At 41.5% G+C, this 22,338-nt stretch overlaps 1 protein-coding gene across 5 annotated transcripts in view; it reads right to left on the bottom strand.

The window, feature by feature from the left end:
- The window catches only part of OXR1 (oxidation resistance 1), a 210,095-nt gene that overhangs the window by 62,484 nt on the left and 125,273 nt on the right, over nt 1-22,338 (bottom strand). The window contains exon 1 of one of the 5 annotated variants that reach the window (XM_063299595.1): nt 24-401. The exons of 3 other annotated variants lie outside the window; for them this stretch is intronic. In XM_063299595.1, coding sequence (XP_063155665.1) covers nt 24-171 — 148 coding nt within the window. In that variant the 5' untranslated portion in view covers nt 172-401. Of the gene's footprint in view, nt 1-23; nt 402-22,338 lie in introns of those variants that run through there. One more of the 5 variants, XM_063299594.1, reaches the window with a different exon arrangement.

The raw sequence follows: 22,338 nt of genomic DNA, 5'->3' as shown, positions 1-22,338 counted from the left end.
TTGCTGCCGAGCGGAGTCCTTACCGGGCGGCGGGGGCACCGGGTCGTGCTCGGAGTCCTGGAAGTGGACTTGGCGGAGGCTCCCCACGCCAGGGACGGCGCCCCAGAGGCGGTTGGCGGTGCCCCTCAGCAGGCGGCCGCTCTTGCCCGTGAAGGTGGTGAGGTACTCCATGCGGGCCCGGCCGGGGGGCCAGTAAGCGGGACGAGCCGGGGGTCTACTGCGCTGCGCGGGCCGGGCGCGGGACCCTCATGGCGGCCCAGCAGCCGCGCTCGGGGAGGAAAGGAGGAGCGGCGCGCCCGAGAAAAAAGTTGGGCAAAAGTTGAGGCCGGCGCCGCCTCAGGTCTCCGGCACTAGAAGGAACCGAGCGGCGCGGCTGCGGTGGGTGTGGCTGGGAGGAGGCGTCGCGAGGCCGCCGCCCTCGAGTTTCACAGCGAGGATCCTGCCGGGCTGGGCACGTGCGTGGACGAAGGTCGCACGCGTCTCACTCACTCCCTTAGGGGGAGGTGCCTTTCTCTCTCCACACTTAGGGGCTGTGAATTTCTGGCTCTGGCTGAGCTCCAGCAAATGGGCCGGGCCGGGAGACCACGAAAAAATCTCGCGGCTGCCGGCTAGTCGAGGAAATCCCAAAAAAGAAAATCCAGGAAGGCGGCAAACTCCTTCCGCATAGCTGCTAAGAAAACCACTTCAGTCACCAGGAGTTGGAGAAAGCCTTTGAACTTCCACAAAGATATTGCCCCAGTAAAGATGGCACTCTCCCACGTCTCTCTCTGAAATGAAAGGTACGCCTATATGGTAAATTAAGTATTAGGTGCAGTGAAAACATACCTCCCTTCAGTAGGTATCGGGTCTACTTAGAAGTATCCTCTAAGACAAGACATCAGATGTGGTATCATCTCAGTAAAATCCACTGCCTTATAAACTAAAACTTACATTGTAAGCACAGGTAAATGGAAGAAAATCGGTCCATTTCAACTGAGATATTTCGGGGCACTTTTGCTATACTCTGCGTGGTTACAGGACTGCACTTCCCCAAGACTGGGATTCTGTGTGTGCCTCCTCCAAAGTAAAAGTGAGTTTGGTCATCCTTACTCTAATAAGTGAAGCTCTCTTCCAGTGGGGTTTGTGGAATATGCTGCTATGCCAAAAAGTTCATAGAAACAGTTTAAAAACTTAGTAGTCTTGAAGGCATATTTGAAGGAAGTTAAAGAAGTAAGAGAGGAAGCAAGTCACTTGTGTAATAGCTTGAAAGAAACTCCCGTTGCAGAGACCTTTCTCCTGTAGGAGGTGCTAAAAGCAAACAATGAGAGACCAGTAAACCTTACAGAAACATTGGATCAAGTGTTCTTTCTGGAAAAAGAATCCAGGACTTGACAGACTTTTTAAAATGTATTCTACCAATATAGAATAAAATACAGAACAAAACTGTATTAATGGAATATTGCCGTTCTGTGGGCTACAAACAGAAAATAATAGTAATAATAATTTTAACAATTGTTAAATTATATAAAAGACAATGATGAAGAACTATGATGATGTTACCTAGTCGGGCAATGAAACATCTGCAAGCAAACAACCAAGCTCAGAGAGCACCAAGGACTCCACAATCTTGACATTACATCTTATTTTCTTTCTGATAAGAATTCTTTCTGCTAAGAAATACTCTGCATAAATAAAGTTATAAATTATAAGTCTGAGAAGGACATTGTGTGTGTTTTTCTTAAAACTTCGGAATAGTACCTAGGTTTTTCAGGTAAAGTCCCCTGATGACTACCTAAAATTCAGATTACCGCTGCCTTATTCCTAGATGTGTTCTGATTTCTCTGTCTAGTCAACAGCCCTGTGATTCCTGACAATTTTCTAGTCAAATACTAACCCAGTGCAACTTGCTTTGATTTTTCAACTTCAGCCCTGCCACCTCATATTTTTTTGGGAAATTTAGCACATAGTAGCACCAGCCACCTTCGCAGCAGGCAGAGGCCAAGGGATACAAGCTTTGTCCCTTTCTTCATGTGTATAATGGCTGTGCATTTACAAATGGTTGGGGCTTTGCTCTGGACCTGCCATTTTGGCTATGTTCCCTCCACCCCCACTCATCATGGCTCTGGGTAGCACCTAGTCAATCTTTAGCTAATTTCAGGAGCTAAGTGAGACTTAGATGCTTGGAGGGAATTTCAAGGCTATAGACTAGATTGGAAATTATAGAGCAAGCAACGGCAAACCACTTAAGTAACAGTGACGCTGCCTTAACTATTATTATTGTAATGCGGAAATTTGCAGCGTCTTCCAAAACAAAGGCTGGAGAATGACACTTCAAAAAATGGATGTGGCTAAGAGAAAAACAATGCAATTTAAATGTAATTCAAATTGTAACAATGCATATAATAATGTTTAATTTAAAATTAAAATGAAATTTAAGAGCAGAATATGATTTGTCTCCATACATTTAATATTTTTCCTCTTCTGTCACAGTAGTGTTTACAATTAGGCAGAACTTTTGAAGGCCCTGAGGTGGTACATGTGGCCCTGAAGTTAAGGTTGTGTACTCTTTTACAATTTCTTATAGAGGAAATGGAAGATGGGTATAAACACCAAAGAGGTGTGCCAGCAAGCAGCTAATATCTGTGGAAAGAAATAAAGTTTGAAGCACAAAAGGCTCACAAAGGAAGTTAATGGTAACAAAAAGGGGAAGGAGTTTGTATTAGTACCAAAAGGAAGGAAAAAGAAGGGATGGTCTCACTGCTTGGAAAAATAGTATGGTAACATAACTTCCTTCAGTCTTCTCTGTAAAAGGGAACTGTGGTGAAATGGACCCAAGGAGAACAATTGACACAAGGAGAAAATGGCAGTCCAAGGTAATAGAACTACCACAAGAAAGTTCCACTCTCAAGACTACCTTCAGTTACATTTGAGAGTGTTGGAGGAGCCTAAAGTATCATCTTGAAGGTTTATTCTTTGAGAAATGTTAGAGAATACATGGCTTGGCATAAATCAGGATGGGCTCATCATGCCAAACCAACCCAATATCCTTTTTCAAGAGTAACCACACAATGGACATAGTGCACTTTTATTTCAGCAAAGCATTTCCCATTCTCCCGAGAGATTTTAGTAGAGAAGGTAGCAAAATATGAGGTGGACTATACTATCATTAGATGGATTCAGAACTGGTTGGACAATCATTCCCAGTGAATGCATTCATGTTTCTGCATCAATCTGGAAGGAAATGTTGAGTGGCATACCACAGGGGTCCCTTCAAGGACTGTTCCTGGTCATTTATAAATGAAATGTATGGGGATTTAAAATATGATTATCAAATTTGCAGATGACACAAAGATAGGAGGATAGCAAATACCTTAGAAGAAACAAAGTTCAGGAAGATCTTAGCGAACCTCTAATAATGGGCAAAACCAGCAAGTTGAATGTCAACAGGGACAAATGCAAAGCCCTTAATTTGGATAAAAGAAGCAAAGGTATGACTACAGAATGGCAAAGACTACATTGGGCAGCAGCTGATGTGAAAAATCTCTGGGTGGTTTGGTGTTACATGTGTGATGTGGAAGGGAGGGAGGGGGAAGAAGATGCAATCATAGACTGTACAACAGAATTATAGCTTCAGCTTTGAGAGAATGCATTGTACCCCTCTATTCTGCATTGATCATATATTGTGGGCTATTTTATTTAAGGGATGACACTGACAAACTGGAGCATTCAAAGGAGAACAAGCAGAATGATAAGTTAGGAAGAAAAAACTTATGAGGAATGGTTGAAAATGTTTAGCCTGAAGAAAAGAGGCCTGGAAAGAAATATGAGATCTATCTTCAAGTATCTGAAGGACTGTCAAGATGGGGTAGGTTTGTTCGGTGTTATTCCATAAGGTAAGACAAAAACAATGAATTTAAATTACAAGGAAACAGATTGTGAATGGGCATCAGGAAGAATTTTCTAAGAGCAAGGGCTGTTCAACAGTGGTACATTCTGCTTAGCTGGAAGTGTTTAAACAGGCTGGGTTGCTTATCTGCTGGGAATGCTGTACTAGCAGATTTCTTCACTGGGCAGGGGATTACAACCTTACAATCAATATTCTGTTATATGATTTATATAATTAGGGCTGTCAGGCCTATCCTGCAAAAATCTGGATGATCATTAGACAGAAACAAAGAGTTGGAAGTTTTGTGCCTCTTTCCTGTCATTTCCTGGTAATTTGTTTTGTGTTTTTGCAGCCCAGATATGATAGCCTTCTTATTATACACAGAGCTTTGGTGTGGGAGAATGAACTAATTTTGGCTTGTATGGCTCACGCTGCTAGATGAGAACTCAGCTTTTCCTATACTGCAATTGGGATCTGAATAAGACTCACCCAGGCAAGAGTTATCCCTGGCCTGGTGTTCCCTATTTAAAGAAAAACTACAACAAGAAATGTAAATGAGTCAGACTGTTCTACAAGACAAATAGCATGACTTGGAAATGTTTATAATACAGAATTATTTGACCTGTGGGCTCCTTGCAATGTATATTGGCCTCCAAAACTACAGCTGCCACCTCTGGGTTACAAAAGTCCAAAGGAAGCAAAGGGATCCTGAAAGCTCAGACTCTATATTAACATCTGGCCAGGCCTCCATCTGCAATTTTGATTTATTATAAAGCTTCTGAGAAAGGCAAGTTATGGCATCCACTGATATACTTGATTAACCTTTTCTCACATCTTCTCTAGCTCTTTTTTCTATTATCATAAGATGATGATAATGATGATGATGATAATGATGATATTAGATTTTTATCCCAACTTTTTTTATATAGAGCTCAAGGTGGTGAACATACCTAATACTCCTGCCTCCTGTGTTCTCCACAACAACAACCCTGTGAGGTGGGTTGGGCTGAGAAAGAGGGACTGGCCTAAAGTCACCCATCCAGCTTCATGCCAAAGGGAGGTCTAGAATTCAGTCTCCTGGTTTCTAGGCCAGCACCTTAACCACTACACAAAATTTGTTTATTCTGAATTTGATACAGAAACTATAAAAGCAAGATGAGGATATGGGAACTGTAAGTATGCCTTGCATCTTCAGCACCTGGACAGCAGGCAAAAAACCTGTTGTTTAACTTCCCCCACTCCATTTATGCATTTCCTAAACCTCTGTGGCTGAATTTCTCCTGCTTTATTCTGGTACAGGAGACCTGTCAGAGAAAAAAGCTGGAAACATTTGAGAATGGTTATGGACATTTGTTGTCTTGTTACTTCACCATCTGTCCAGGTTTTGATTTTCCAGCAGGGACTGAAATGTTATTACACTATTATTAGATTATCAGCAAAATGTGACAGCATAGTCTTCTGCAGCATAATGAAAATTTACCTATGGGGTGCACCTAAGCATTATTGTCAGCCCTTCAGGGTGGACCAGAAAGCCATGAACACTAAAACTACTTTCATTATAGGGTTACGGTAACAGAACCTTGCAACTCTGAATGTGTCTCTCCCTTCCTCACCTTTATCCTAAAGAGAACTAGGGAGGGTCCATTCTAAGACACTTTCTCCAATTACATTCCTGCTTTGGACTTAGATTCCTCTTCTCTGACTGTTGCCTTGGCTTCAGCCCTTCCTCCTCTTTCTCAAGGTTATTCTCACAGCCCTTTACAATTATTTTCACAATTCACCTATATGTGTCTGGGGCACTTCTAGGACCTAACTCTCACCAGATAGATAATGCACAGAAAAGCATAATGGAATTACACTGCAATAAACAATTTTAAAAGTGGTTATAATACATTTTTTTAAAAAAAGTTTAAAGTCAATACATAGGCAGATCAGGCCACCTAAATCTAATGTATTTCAGGCTAGTTTGGCTATAACTTCAGCCAAACTAGCCTGAAATAAATAGATCTTTGAGGCTTCTTTGAAAGTGAACTTGGCAGAAGTGATAGTGAACAATGGGAAGGAAATTCCATAATCAGACATCCTCACTGAGAAAGACCTGTCCCTCGTATCCATCACCTTGATAGATTAAATTATGTGGGCAAATGAAAAGGACTTCCAGTAATATTCTGGATAAAAAGTGGTTTTTTCAGATAGAAACACAGGAAGTAGCCTATCCATATTGTTGATATTTCAGTGAGTTTTTCCAGGCCTACTTAAGGACCCAAAAAGAACAGGGGTGACAATGTTGGTTGAACTAAGATTCACTTAGTGATGATGCTCGCTGAAAGATTTGGAGCCAGAAATTATGTCTCAGGTTGGCCTATCTTGCACAGATGCTGTGGGGATAAAATGGGGAAGAATAGAAAATCAAATAAAGTTACCTTAGCTCCTGGGGCAAGCTGTAAATGTAATAGATAGATAAGAAGTTAGGATTTTATTTATGCAATTCAGGGGATCTGTTACTGAATAACACCCCTTCCTTCCATTGGTGGTTTTAAGGCTACCATCTCCACTCTGGTGGGCCTACTGAGCTGATTTCCAGGGTTATTTTTGTAGGAAAAACAAATTGGGCTTCAGTGCTGGGTAGAACTCAGGATTTGCTGAGATAATGAAAACCCAGTCTCTTTTGGAGAAAGTAATTGGAGGAAATGTTTAGCATCTCCCATATTTGCCAGTTTTTCAACTGCAAATGCTAATTAGACAAGTTTCTAGTTTCAGATGTCATGTGCACTGTTTCAATGTGCACTGTACATCATAACGTTTCACATGCCATGGCAATGACGCACGTTTCTGTTGGGAGGGAGCTGCTGTGAAACCTTGTGCCAAGCTCTGTATCTATGTTCATTTCAATGGAATGTGTTTGGGTTATGTGCTCTGCTCAAGGACTTTTCCCGTGGACTATCAGAAGCCATTAGGAGCACCTGGGATTGTGAGCTTGGGAAGATTCTACGGGGGGAGGGATCTCATTCGTACCGAGGGTTTTTAGTTTGCATTTGGCGTGCTTTTTTCATTCTCAGCTTTCTTTGTGATCCTGCATACTATTCTTTAATAGATCAGATATCTTTGTGATCCTGCTCATGAGTCTGATGGTGTTTTAGAATAGGCAATCTTTACATAAAGCTGAGAATCACCAAAGTTGTACCGTTAGCTCCTACCAAGATTAGTTTCTTGTGAGGGAAAATAGTTAACGATGTCCGAGTCCAAGCTCACGACCGGGGGACTTGAGGAACCGACTGGCTTGATGCCCGAGTTGACCGTCAAGAGCGGAGAACTGAGCCTCACCCCAGAACCTTCAGGTTTCCGGCAGGATTCGAGTTCCAGCCCTGAGGTGGAAGAATCCAACGATGGGAGAGAACCTGAGCAACCGGCACCCAGCGAATCACCCACAGAGTTGATCACCTGGGATGAAATGGGAGAACCCCAGCCAGGGACGTCCCAGCCGTCCTGGAAGTATCGGTTCCCGCTGACCCCAAACATAGAATCTACCACGGTATCAACAGGGAGACAGCCTAACACGCGAGGGAGGGAGGAATCTCAAACCCCTGAAAGGCTAAGAGTGGTGGAGGCCAAAATAGAATCGATGGAGTACATGATAAGAAACCTGTCTCTATCATGGGGGGGGGGGGCAGCCGAGGCGCGAAGGAGATTCCAGCTCCACGCAATCAGCCTCCACCCCCCCACCCAGACCGCCGGCGGAGTGGGGCTGGAGACGGCTCCAGGATGAATCTCCACCCTGCAGAGTTCGACCACCAGTGTCCCCACCCCGAGGAGGGAGAACTACTGTAACCTGGGGTCCAACCACTCAAGCAGCCACTGATTCAGCTCCAACAGGAGTGGGGGTGAAAAACTTTTCTGTCAAGTTTGATGGGGATCCAACCAAGTTATCTTTCTTTCTAACCAATGCTAAAAGTTACATGAGGCAGTTTGGAGCATACTTCCCTTCCAAAGAGGCTAAAATAACTGCCATTGCCACCGAGTTGAAGGGACGAGCGGCTGACTGGTATGTTCAATTAAGTGAGGCTGACTCCCTGAGCTTGAGTATTTCGAGGACTTTATGGGGGCGTTAAAGCTGCATTTTGAGGATCCTCTAGCCAAGGCAAGAGCCAAAAAGGCACTGAAGGATCTTACCCAGGGCCAGCTATCTGTAGCTGATTACACCCTGGAGTTTAAGGCTTTAGCTGGGAAAATCCCTGACTGGTCTCAGTCAACCTTAATAGAACAGTTTAAAGAGGGACTCAACCAGGATGTCCTGTGGTGGGCGTTGTGTAGAGACGACCCAGAGACATTGTATGGATCTGGCTGGCAAGGCTGAGCACGCCCAGCATACCTTCATGCAAACCAGACGACCTGAAAAACCACCAGCCACCATGAGAGGACCCCAAAGTGCTGCAACTGCTGCCCGGCCAGGCTATAGAACCTGGGAAGAGGAGAGAGATCGGTGCTATGCGAGGGGTCAGTGTCTACGATGCAGAAAGGAAGGGCTTTGAGCAGCTGATTGCGCAAAAGCCAAGGCTGGAGATCGAGCAGGCAAGCTGCTGGCCAAATCGCTGCCCCCCCTTGCAGCGGATGACAGCGGCCAAGGGGACAGCCGATGCTGAGGAAGTGTTCTACTTCTTGGGAGAGGCTGAAGATGACTCTAAGGAGCCGGTGGGAAATGCCAGCCACCTGCCATGAAGAGCGCCAGTGGGCAGGTGGGGGAGAATGGGCGTGAGGATGCTATGGTGAGTGCTGACTGTCCCACTTTAGCGGTAAAAGTGAAATTGGGCTCTCGCACAAAGACTACAGAGGTCTGGGCTTTAGTTGACTCTGGGTGTTCCAGGTGTCTGATTCACCCTGATCTGGTTGCTGCTTTGGACCTGCCTAGCTTCCCCCTCCAGCAGACTTTGATCTTCACACAGTTGGATGGTTCAATGGCGGGGGGGGGGGCAGCAACCCATTTCACTGGAACTGTCGCAATGCAAATGGGCAGCCACCATGAGACTTTGTAGTGGCACCTGTTGGCAACCCCTTGGTAATTCTGGGGATTGCCTGGTTGACCTATCGAAGCCCACATATAAATTGGGAACACAGAACTCTGACTTTTAAGGATGGGTTTTACCAAGCCCCTACCGTGGAGAGAGCTTCAAGCACGGGGGTTGGAAGGGCTGTAATTGCCACACCGCACCGTAGTTTGGCACGTTTAGAAGGCTTGCCAGATCAATACCAAGACTTTGGGGAAATGGAAGCAGATCAGCTACACCCCCCCCCCCAATCAGGAAACTGACTGTGCAATAGAGTTGGTTCCCAACGCTCAATTGCCCAAGCCGAAAATTTATCCAATGACTCAGAAGGAGCTTGAGGCATTATGGTACTTTATTGACAAAAATCTGTCAAGGGGGTTTATTGAACCTGCAAATTCCCTGGTTGGGGCCCCCGTGCTATTCCGGGAAAAGAAAGATGGCACGCTTCAACTCTGTACGGACTAGCAGGGGTTAAATTCCGTTTCAATTTCCAACAAGTACCCTCTGCCGCTCATGAAAGACATGTTAGCTCACTTGTCTAAGGGCAAGATTTTCCCCAAGCTTGATCTTCGTGAAGCCTATTTCCACATCCGCGTACGAGCTGGAGATGAGTGGAAAACCACTTTTAATTGTCCACTGGGTTCATTTCAGTACAAAGTCCTCCCTTTTGGGTTGGCAGGGGCACCCGGAGTGTTCATGCAATTGATTAATGAAGTATTACATGATCATTTGTTTAAAGGAGTCCTGGTTTATTTAGATGATGTTGTCATTTACACTGAAACCGAGGAGGAACACGAACGCCTCCTCAAACAGGTGTTAAGCAAGCTTAGAGATGCCAAGCTTTATGCCAAGCTTTCCAAATGTGAGTTTCATAAGACCCAACTTGACTATCTAGGCTATAGGGTGTCTGACAAGGGCATTGAAATGGACCCTGAAAAAAATCAGGCTATTTTACATTGGGAACGTCCCCGCACCCGGAGGCAATTGCAAAATTTCCTTGGGTTCAGTAATTACTATCGCCAATTTATCCAGGGGTTCACTGAGATTGCTTTGCCCCTCACTGATTTACTCTGTACCAAGGGCTTGGGGGAGACACGCAAGGTAAAACACCCTGGGGCAGTGCTGAATTGGACACCTGAATGCCAGGCAGCATTTGAGAAGTTAAAAACCCTCTTTACTGCTGAGCCTATTCTACAGCACCCCAATCCTGAACACCCCTTTGTGGTCCAAGTTGATGCTTCTGACTCCTCAGTTGGGGCTATATTGTTACAAAGAGATTCTGAAAATCACTTAAAACTTAAATCACTTATTTGTCCAGAAAATTTTCTGAAACTGAACGCCAGTGGCATGTTTGGGAAAAGGAGGCTTTTGCTGTAAAAGCTGCTTTGGAAGCCTGGCGTCACCTCCTGGAAGGCGCTAAATGCCCTTTCGAGGTTTGGACCGATCACAGGAATTTGGAAGCCTTCCGTACCCCCCGGCGTCTCAGTCCTAAACAAATTCGCTGGGCTCAATTTTTCAGTCAGTTTAACTTCCAGTTAAAATTTATTCCAGGAAAGAAAAACTTTCTGGCCGATGCTTTGTCACGTTTACCTCAGGACCTTGACCAAGTAGCAGATGTGGTTGGGACTGTTCTCACTGAACCACAACTGGGCTTAGTTGCTGTCACTCGGAGCCAGACCTGTGCGCAGGCATCCCCACCCCCAGCCCAGTCTGGGAAGCAGAAAGTGCAAGTTCCTTGTCAGTTACAGAAGGACTTTCTCCAGGCACTGAAATCTGACACTTGGTTGCTATCTAATAGAGACAATGTTTCTTTTGAAAATGGTCTGGCATGGGTGGAACACCGCCTTTATGTGCCTGAAACTTTAAGAGCTGATGTTTTGCAGCGTTCCCATGATGATAAACTTGCTGGACACTTTGGTTTTGTCAAAACCTTGCATTTGGTTCGCCGTCAATTTTGGTGGCCAACCTTAAGGCGTGATGTAAAAGACTATGTTGCTTCCTGTCCTGTTTGTGCCATGTCAAAGTGAAAAGGAGGGAAACCACAGGGGCTTCTACAGCCAGTGGACAGCCCATCCCGTCTCTGGGATGAGATTTCTATGGATTTTATTGTGGACCTACCTCCCAGTCAGAAGAAAACTGTCATTTGGGTTGTAAAAGATTTTTTCTCCAAACAAGCCCATTTCATTCCATGTGCGTCCATCCCGTCGGCCCCGCAATTGGCCCGCCTATTTCTCATCCACATCTACCATCTCCACGGTAGCCCCTCCCATTTGGTCAGCAATCGTGAGACACAGTTTACTTCCCAGTTTTGGAAAACATTTTTAAAATTGATTGGCACCAGACAGGCGCTGTCCACATTGTCCCATCCTGAGACTGACGGATCTACTGAGATTTTGAACTCCTCCCTTGAACAATTCCTTAGAGCATACATTAACTACCATCAGGACAATTGGGTGGACTTGCTGCCTTTTGCTGAAGTGGCTTACAACAATGCTGTCCATCAGAGTACCGGGCAAACCCCTTTTCGTGTGGTTTCTGGTCATGACTTTGTTCCCATCCCTGAGCTGCCACAACCCCCTCCCCAATCCTGTTCTGCCTCTGACTGGGCTGTTAAGCTTGCTGATTCCTGGCTGGTGATTCAACAGGCAATCTTTACACAGAGTTTGATAGAGGAAATCACTGAAAATCTCATGGGGAAATAGCATTTGCAAAAGATTGTCTATGCATGTGCAAAGTCTTCAACAACACATTACTTCTTTGGGTCCGCTTACATACTCCAGCTTGTCTCCATCCATGTATTACCCGTACCAGGAAAAAGTGGCATTGTATCTTAAAGCATCTACTTCTGGCCTCTGTGACAGATTTGCCTAGATGGCAACATATATTTATTTATTTATTAAAGAGATTTATGAGATTTATATGGCCGCCCAACTCACTCACAGTGACTCCGGGCAGCTTACAAAAATAAAACCCCAAATACAAACCCCACTACACCTCTCAATAGCCTTTCCTTCTACTGGTAGAGTGAGTCATCATTTACCTTCAGATAAAATGGGCAAAAAGGGACAATATAAGAAAAAAGAATAGGAATAATTGAGAGGGAGAGGAGAGAGAGTTGCTTTTAAAACAAGGAAGATTTAAAACAGAAAGAGATGTGGTAATGACTTGTAATTACTTCATGGATCAATGGAGTGCCTATAAAAATAAGCGTTAATTGCAGCAGTAAATACTGGGCAAAAAGCCCAGTAGCTTTCTGAGAATTCTGTATGCACATTTGTCTGTTAAATAAATTGTGATTCTGATTTGGACCACCCTGGCCAAATTACAGTGACGCTCTTATGGTCCAGACAAACATGGCAAACAAGATGCCTTAATTCCTTGTGGTTTATTAAATCTGAATTAGATCTTAAAAGAAGGAAAATCTATTGCCAATCATCTTCATCCCATGTGTGGCTGAAATTAGATCCCTTTAGTCCTTTAACTCCATGCACAAGTGGTACAAGGTCCTGGCCTTTATTGGCAGTGAGTACTCCTGTCCTGAGAACCAGCAGCCCTAGAGCACCAGCATGCTGGCTAGTCCTAGGTCATGCTGTCAGGATGTAGCAATAACTGCCAGATATCCATGCTGATAAGGAACTTTTAACTTTAACTGCTACAAAAAGGGCATTTTTTTTCGTCATGTGCTAGACTTCTTATCAGGGAAATGAGCCTTTTACTATTTGTTCAAGCAATACATATTGAATTGTGTAATATTGTGGTCTTTAACAAAACGTTTAGGATGAAGAATGGATATCAAGATACTGCAGTCTCCTGCACAAGCTCAAGTAAAATCACAAGGATTTTTGTCTCTCAGTTGTTTGCAAGAAAATTATTCTCTTCACTCACATTAAGTTCTTCTACTGAAATAAAGAAAACTGGGTTGGGAGAACTATGAGCTCCCCTTGGTTCTGGTATTTTAAACATCCTGGCTTAAAATCCGTTAATTCTAAATTGTCATTCTTTTGCACCTGACTTCCACTGGTGATTTACATGATTGCAGTGAAAAGGAAAAGAAAAAATAGATTCCACAAACCTATACTGTAGTTTGTTCCATATCCCACCCATTCCCTTTAATTCAGCAAGCCAAAACCTAATATAATTCAAGTAATGCATAGAGAAATGTCATGGCAGTTGTTTTCCGATGTCTAAGAATAATTTCCTTGGATATTATAAAAAGTTCTGCAGAGCTAGGCTGCCTGCCTGTGAACCAGAGAAGGCTCATATATTTTTGAGATATAACTTAAAATACCATAGAAGTATATACACAGCGTTAAGGAAACAGTTAATTAACGTGCTGGAAAATAACAGTTTAATATGATGCCACCACAGGTAGCTTGAGTCTACGTGTTAAAGTTGCTGGGCGATTTACGTCTAACACACACAGCACCTCAAATAAGATGATGAACAGTCGTATGGTTAATTGTTAACTTAATAACCATAGCTCCTATGCAACACTTAAAGGTACATGTACATTAAGACTAGACATGGCACATCTCCTGTGTGTAACCTATTCTCTATCTCTCTCCCATAGAAACACATGAATAACATTCAGTTAATTTTTCAGGCCATACATATCAAAATGTGATTTTATATAGATTTAAAACGTTATCAGAAACACACCTTCTGGAATTCCTTGCAACCCCTTAAAAAACAGCTCTGCTCTAGGTCATATGACAGGGAAGGAAAAAGAAGACCATTGTCCAACTCTCTTTCCCAAAGAAATGCACTGTTGTTGTTTTCTGGAATATTTTTTCTCTGCAGCCCACAGCTTGAACTCAATCTTTCTTTTGCCAGCTTCCTCCCCACATCAAATTTAGTCTCAGTTTAGTTTTTAAAGTGATCCTGGTGATAAAGTCCTGACCTCTTTTACATAATGCTTTCCAACATACTATACTGTTAGTTTGGAAAGAATAAAAATGGAGGCCTCTTGGTGAATAATCAGGTGACTATAGTTAATTCAACAAACCTTAGTTAAAAGAAATCATGCCTTAAACAGTGGGTAAACATGGCTATTCTTTTAAACAGTTGTCTATTTATTATTAACTAATGCAATTTGTATAGCCTCCCAGCTCACAAATATGAATCTAGGCAGCTCACAACAGTTAAAACAGCACCAGCTTGGAGTTGTTCTGAAAAGAAAACCTGGTGTGTTCCTTTGATTTTTATGAAGAAAAGGCAGAAAAACCTATGTTACTAACAATAACTTCCAGTGATGTCACACTGGCTCATTCTTTTAAGATTATACAGAGAACCAGAGTTCTAATTTATTTTACTTAAATAATTGATTTAGTTGTCCATGCAATGCCTGGTATATTGTTGCTCCTTAATGGGATGAAGACTTGGGGGAAGTCAAAATAATTATATTAGGAAAATATTATCCTGACTACAGAGTTTTTGATTTCCCAGGGTTCTACAATAATAGACAAAATACTGTACAGCTGTGCCATATTACATCATGTAGATTGTTAGAAATCTGATCTAAGAAATGTGAAAGATAAAAGAACATGTCAACAATCGTCACATGCTCATTTCTCATAATGGTATGATTTGTCTCATTCTGAATTTCCACAACATGATCTGCAGACTATAAGCGGTTAGTGTTGAGCCTTTGGAAATGCATATCTTATGTCAATAAACTACTGAAACAAATTATTTTTTGATAACTCTTTACCAATGCAGAACTTGCTTTCGTTAACTTTTGGATCATTGCCTGGAACATTGCCTGATCATTATATTCTGTTCATTTTTACTTTTTGCTTCATAAAAGTCTGCTATGGTCTGATCTGCCCTAGATTTTTTATCTTCTGAAAGTACAGCTACATTTAATATTTTCCTAGTAAGATGGAACAGCCATTGTTACCTTCTCCTAACAGCCTCTGTAATTTAACATCAATTCACACAGAGCTGAAGCTAATGAAGCCTGCAACCCTGCACTGATTTAGGTAGGTGTAAGAATCTTTGGATTCAGTTAGGCTTCTTCTCGTAACGTAGAATTGTGCAGTGAGCCTACCTAACAATGCATTGTGTCTTTGCACAAAATGCAAATGTTAGGGCTTCAATATCATGACCATAATTTTTCCCATTTTTTTCAGTTTTGCTTAATATGTTCTGAGGAACTCAAAACATGTTGGATTACATTCTCACATTACTCCTACACAGTAACTCTCTTGCTTACTTTACAGCCACAAACAGAAAGTCACGATATAACTTTATAATATAAGACTTTGATCTCCTGTAAATAGCACAAATGTTCCAATCCCCTTGTCAAAAAGCATATTATAAAATTAAAATTATTCTGTTTTTATAGGAAGGCAGTGTTTTATTACAGTTGTATTCACTTACTTGATGTATAATCTGGTTTACCCTATGAGCATAAAGTAGCTTACCATGGTTTTCCTAGGTGTTGTACTGCTTGCCAATGTGATTTTGAACCCAAATCATACGGCTGTTGAGTATCCATGAAGCCTTATCTCGTGTAGCATCTAGAGACTTCCAGAACTGCTGTGCCAAATATGATGCTGTGCATCCAGTTTGAACACTGAGCAAGGGTCCACACTTGGAATATACTTGGTCCCAACCCTCCTTTAACCTTGGATGACCATGGACTACTCTCTGTCGTAATATTTTGTTGTTTGGTCTAGTAGTTAAGTTGCTGGGCTAGAAACCAGAAGTCTGTGAGTTCTAGTCCCGCCTTAGGCATGAAAGCCGGCTGGGTGACTTTGGGCCAGTCCCTCTCTCTCAGCCCAACTCACCTCACAAGGCTGTTGTTGTGGGGAAAATAGGAGGAGGAAGGAGTATTAGGTATGTCCACTGCCTTATTTATAAGAACAATAAAGGCGGGATAAAAATTAAATAAATAAATAAAACACTGTATTTTGTGCTGCTGATGTTTCTTGTTTTATTATACAGTGCCCAGAGTAATATGATTGGGATGACATTATAATAATAATTAATGTCAATATCTTCCAGTAGATTCACAGTTAAAGCCTTTTGGAACAGGGATTAAAGAAAACAAGAGATCAAAGAAAGCAAAACAATAACCAAAATATCCAGGCTACTTAATAAGCAACTGGTCCAAAAAGTAATCCAAAGAATAATTCCTTTCGCAGTCAAATATCTGTTAAATGTCTATATTATTAAAGAAATTTTGCAGGCTGGACTGGGATTGAGCAAGGGAATGAGTGGAATGTATTTTCCAGATGTGGTTGTAATTATATCCCTGAAGATGGCCATTGGCCAACCGATTAGCAGCAACTTCTCAGGCTTCAGACAGGAATCTTTCCAATCCTGCTTCAAGATGCTAGGATTGATCTTCGAATCGTTTCCAAAGTATGATTTATGGCTTGAAGTCTTCCGATTTTACCCAGAAGCAAGTACATCTTACTCCTAGGTCTTAGAATTCCTTCCAGCTAATCAGTAACAATTGTCAAGTTGGAAAAAATACTACAGAATGGGAGAACTGACAAGGAAAAGAATGAATCTCATCTGTCTGCAAGGAATCTGGAGACAGTGCAGGGTATTTTCAAGTTCTGCGGTTTATCAGAGACTTGTGTATGATTTGGCAAATTTTCCAAGCCTGGCCAGCAATGTATAAGTAACCACAAGGAGATGTTGTGAAATATGAGACTGATAATCCCAACAGAGAGGGCTAAAGCCCCATATAGCCTTAGAAATAACTCAGATGGGATTCCACGCCAGATATTTGGGAAGGTAAGTCTGTGTTGCAATAATTCCCTCATAGAAGGAACTCTAAAAAACACGATAAAGCTTCTGTTCAAATCTTAAGGGTAAAGGTAAAGGTTTCCCTTGACATTAAGTCCGGCCATGTCCGACTCTAGGGGGCGGTGCTCATCTCCATTTCAAAGCCAAAGAGCCGGCGTTTGTCCGAAGACACTTCCTCCGTGGTCATGTGGCCAGCATGACTACACAGAACGCCATTCAAATCTTACCATCTGACAATTACAAGATGGATATCCTTGGGGAAACTTTACATATTTTGTTTCAATTCTTATTTTCTGAGGAAAAATAATGCATTCAGCTGGAACAAATATTGTACTCAGACAAATTCCTGAATGGCAAACAGGAAGCTACATTCCAAAAAGTCTATGAGCTAGGATTAAAAAGTAGACAAGCTTTTGGCAAAATGTAAAGTCGATTAAAATGAAATAATTGGAGGGCTCTGGGAAGCACATCCTTGGCCTTGAGGGAACACATGTGCCCACAGTCCCCAGACTGAGCACCTCTGCTATTTTTGGAAGATGAGACAACGTAATTGGCATTCATATGTAAAAGCAATTCTGAAATGAGATTTTTTTTTAAAAAAAGATGTTCGGCACAGGGAAGTATTAACATGAAATGCCACCCTGGATTGGCTGAGCATCAGGAGACATGTGTTTTAGGAACAGATCTACAGTGTGCTATCTCTGCTTACTGTGACACTCTTCAGAAAGAAAAATCATGGCTGCTTTCATGAGCTAGTCATGGCAACAGCTATATTTTTTCAGTACACCATTGTGGTAGCTGTACATTTTGTCTTCAATGAATTTTTGCAACCCATTCCCAAAGGCAAGATTTGCAGTGGCATCTGGCATCCAGCCAAGGTGTAGCAGTGTATTTAAATAGTTAAAACTAAATCCTGAGTACCATTTACTAATCAATCAAGGATGAACTTCCCTCTATCCCAAAATCTTTAAAACATTTCCCTCTCCCTCCAGAATTATTTCCTTGCTCAACTTCACCTACAAAACTGAATTCTAATATTGATTGTGCAGCCTAATTCTTACCAAGTTTCCTTGTAAGTAAATTCTGTAGATTTCATTAGGATTCTCACTTAAGCAAGTATATACAGACTCGCAACATTAAAAGTTTGTTAAAATAGCAATATTTTTAGAAAACCAGATCAAACATACCTTTTACTTGTGAGCAGAACATTGCTGTTTATATCTTCAGAATGACAGACAATAAATGCTATATAAATGAATGTTTAGCAGAAGACTGTTCTGCTTTGTAATTGTTTAGGCTCCAGGCTGCAGACAAAATGATTTGCTGCTGCTCTATGTCTCCTGTTCACGTGCAGGGCTTTAAGGTGTGGGGTGCCTGTTTCCTTTTTAGGAAACATGCTCTCTTAGCTTTAATGATTCAGTCACCCCACTGGACTGACTCCAACATTAGCCACAGGAAACATATGTGGTTACAGAATGAACTGAATTAGTTACAGTTCGTTCTGTAATACATTAGGGCATCAAACCCTATTGAGATCCATTACTAATATGAACATTTATCCTGAAGAAGCAAAACAGTCTCCTGCTTGCTTTAATAATTCAAGGACACATCTCATCGTTAGCACTCATCTGAAATTCAGTCTCTGCAGTTTCCTGGGAGTTACTATACTGGATGCAGAACTGGGGAAAATCACTGGGCTATATTCATCTAAATCCATCATTTTTACCCAATGAAAACAGTAGCAAAATACTAAGTGGAGCATTTAGGTTTAGAAGCTGGCTTGGAGTGCATCACAAACAGAAGCGAACTGATTTTCCCTTATTTTTGCATAAGCCAGATGTTATTCCAAGGAAGGAAAAGGAAGCATTAGCTTTATGCTAAGCCAAGAACAACATTACATTTTAGGATATTCCCAACTTAGAAGTCTGGGTCCTATTAACTGGCTATAGTACTTAAAGGCCCTAGAGCCAATACCATCATAGGAATATGGAAGGCTTTTCTATAGATCCAGCCACATGACCACGGAAGTGTCTATGGACAAACGCCGGCTCTTCGGCTTTGAAACAGAGATGAGCACCGCCCCCTAGAGTCGGACACGACTGGACTTAATGTCAAGGGAAACCTTTACCTTTACCTTTCTATAAAACAGTAGTATAGATACTAAATACTAATGGTTTCTCAGGCCTCAGGCAGATCTTTCCCATCATCTGTTACTTGATCCTTTTAACTGAAAATATCTAGGATTGAACCTGAGACTTTTCCATGCTACTTAAGTCCTCTACCATGTAGTTAAAAAAACAGGTCTTACCCTGTTTTCTTAAATGCTGAATGGCCTTCGAGTTAGAATGGTCTTCTAAGGACACAAGAAATGTGGCAATGTCAGAAAGCAGAGCATGTTTCTTGTAATGAATCTATCCTGTTTCAATTTTTTCATAAAGTGCCCATATAGGAAAACTGGATGGAAACCTCATACTCAGTCTTCTTCATATGTACATAAGCTAAATTTATGGAAGTTTGACTAAGGCTCCTGTATATCATACCTTCCAAATCTACTAGCTTCACAGGATGTAGATGGCACTATACAGGACTGTGATTCATCAACCAGCCAGCTAACATTTTACTCATCAGTAAAATGAAGAAGAAAAAAATCCCCCAATTTACATATTAATATTACTGCCCCATGAAGTGTTTGGCACATTTGAAAGTGTTCTACAAATGGCCAGTACAGTTACTGGTACGTAGAGATACCAAAAGGCAGATACAATCATTGTAAAGATAGTAGGAGATAATATACTGTAGGCAGTAAAAGACTGCAGGTCTAGAGTCTGAATTTGTTACAATGGTAGAGATTGCAGACTGCATTTTATAGCACTTCGATACTATTTTGTGCTGATGACTGCATCTTAACATTTTAAAAAATGTACTGGATATGCATATTCTGATTCACATATTAGTTCAGATGGTACAAATCAACCTGTTCATATCTATATTCACCAAAATCCAATTCCCCCAAATATTGCAAGAAACAGCAGCAGTAGGAATGCATGAGGCAACACAATCTAATTTCAGATTAATCATGTTCATATAAATAATTGTGGGTCAAACTTGAATTCTGTTTTAAAAAGTGCAAATCACATTGAAGTCAAAGGTGTTACAACTACTCCAGTATATTGCAGTTTTTCCAGGGCTTTTAATGTAAAACACAATTATGTCCCAATAGCAGACTTATGCTATGAATCACTTTTTCTGTACTCTTCTCTCTCTCTCTCTCTCTCTCTCTCTCTCTATATATATATATATATATATATATATATATAACTTTTTCTGTACTCTCTATAAATAAATATATAAAAATAAAAATAAATATGACCGCCCATGTAAACATTGTGACTGGGCAGTGGACAGCAGTTAAAAAACATAAAATAGCAATGACACCCCAGTAAATACGTAAATAGCAGCCAAGGTAAAAAACTGTCTGAACCATCAACCCAATCATCCCACAGGCTCTGTCACATATTCCAACCCCCATGCCGGGTGGAGAACCAGGTCTTCAAAGCCATTCCCACCTATCCATTCATGTTACTAACAGATTACATTCATTCAGAATGTTTCCTAATTTCCTTCCAAATCTGGTTCTTACGTTATTATCATTCACTGTAGTGTAACATGTAAATATCACTAATATATAAAATCCTGCATTCGTACATACCCATACCAACATAGATGACACCAGTTCAATACATGGCATCTTCACCTTCATATCCCTGTATCTATCCATCAATTTTCCACAGAAAAGACCTTCATTCAGATCCTTCCCCTTTCTCTTAGTTTCACATACATTTTTTCCCTTTCATTTTATTTGTTATCTCAGACCCTTTACCATTTGCTTCTCTTTCCCTCTAAGTCACAAATGGGCCCATAAATAGTGACTTCTGTTTGCTGATTATAAGGACAATACCAGTCATTTTGGCACATTTTAACCAGGATGCCAAGAGGTTAATCACAGCCCTGTTTTACTCCAAGAATGCTCACTCTATTCTATGCAAACCTGGATGTCTAATTTATAGACTGTGTTTCAAACCAATGTACTGTTGGCCACATCCCACCAGCTATGAGGAATATGCAGTGCTTTGACACACACTCAGGATAATTCACTGCCATATAGTACAAGATTTAGTGACATATAAATGAATAAAAATAAAAAAAAACTACAACTGCTCTGTATTTCCAAGTGCAATATATGTGCATTTCATGTTCACCAGTGATTTTTGAGCATTTAAAAGTTATTTATGTTGGAAGAAGGCTGTTATCTCAATAAATTATTCTTGTTAATTGAATTTTGGCAGCATCTCCATGAACAATGAGATGGTGTTATTTGAAGAACTCCCACTAAACCATTATTAGTCCCTAGATATGCAGAGGGGGAGGAGTGACACACGGTGGAAAGAAGCAGAAAGGAAGAAAGTGATTCTTGGATTTAGCAGGGTCAGTCTGATATTTTATTGAGATAAAAAAATATACTGTTTTGGAGAATCAAAAGAACGCAGCCTCCCTCATCACCTTCATACCAGAAGCCCCAAATCAAGAATTTATATGTGCACTTAAATGTGCTGGACATTCAGTTTTTCTGACATAAGCAACATCAGCCACAACAAAACAAATAACAGAATGAGAGGCCTCATTACTTTGAAGTTGGACTATTTCCATGGGCTGTACTTGGGGTTGACCTTGAAGTTTGTTTCTGAGTACAATTCAGGGCTATGACTTAAACAAAGTTTATTTGGCTTCAGTCCAGACTGTCTTCTCCAGAGGGAACCTACCCATCCTGTTCAGCTTATGAAGGGATGCTCTGGATTCCTCCTCCTCAGTAGATTAAGAGAGGACAGTCCCCAAGGCAGGTGTTTTCAGTATATGCCTCCTCCCTTGTAAAATATGTTGCCACCTGAAATCTATAGGGCCCTCACAATCCTATTTTTCCATAAAGCAAAGAACTTTGGCTTTTTAGGAGAGCATTTAAAGACTTAGAGCTGCAGTATGGCTATATTAATATATGTTTGCTTTTTATATCCATTATTTATTTATTTTCTATCCCGCCTTTATTATTTTCATAAATAACTCAAGGCGGCAAACATACCTAATACTCCTTCCTCCTCTTTTCCCCACAACAACAACCCCGTGAGGTGAGTTGGGCTGAAAGAGAGTGACTGGCCCAAGGTCACCCAGCCGGCTTCCATGCCTAAGGTGGGACTAGAACTCTCAGTCTCCTGGTTTCTAGCCCGTTGCCTTAACCACTGCCAGTGGTGGTGTTGCTGGTTGGGTTTTATCATTTTGATGTGAGTTTCTCAGAATCTGTGGAGCTGGGCTGCACAAATTTCAATAAATGACATTCATTTTTACCCATATAATTTCTGACTCAATATTCATCTTCCAGAAGACATTTTGGGGTGGGTGGGTGGAGGAGTATAGTCTTTTGCTTGACCAGCTTAGCTATCAACTGAAGGTGATCAGCAACAGGGTGCTATGATAGTGTCTTGTCATCTTGCTTTATATAGCAAAATGTTTTTAGCTGCTCCTTCCCACAAAGAGTGCCTGCAGTACTGGTCTCTCAGGTGAAAGATTTTAGATAAGGCTTCAGAATACAAATAGGAAAGTTGAAAGAGATAGAAATAT

Source organism: Candoia aspera, chromosome 3 (genome assembly GCF_035149785.1).
Source record: "Candoia aspera isolate rCanAsp1 chromosome 3, rCanAsp1.hap2, whole genome shotgun sequence".
Lineage (NCBI taxonomy): Eukaryota > Metazoa > Chordata > Lepidosauria > Squamata > Boidae > Candoia > Candoia aspera.
The sequence above is the reverse complement of the archived record's forward strand: the minus strand, read 5'-3'. Positions and strand labels throughout refer to the sequence as shown.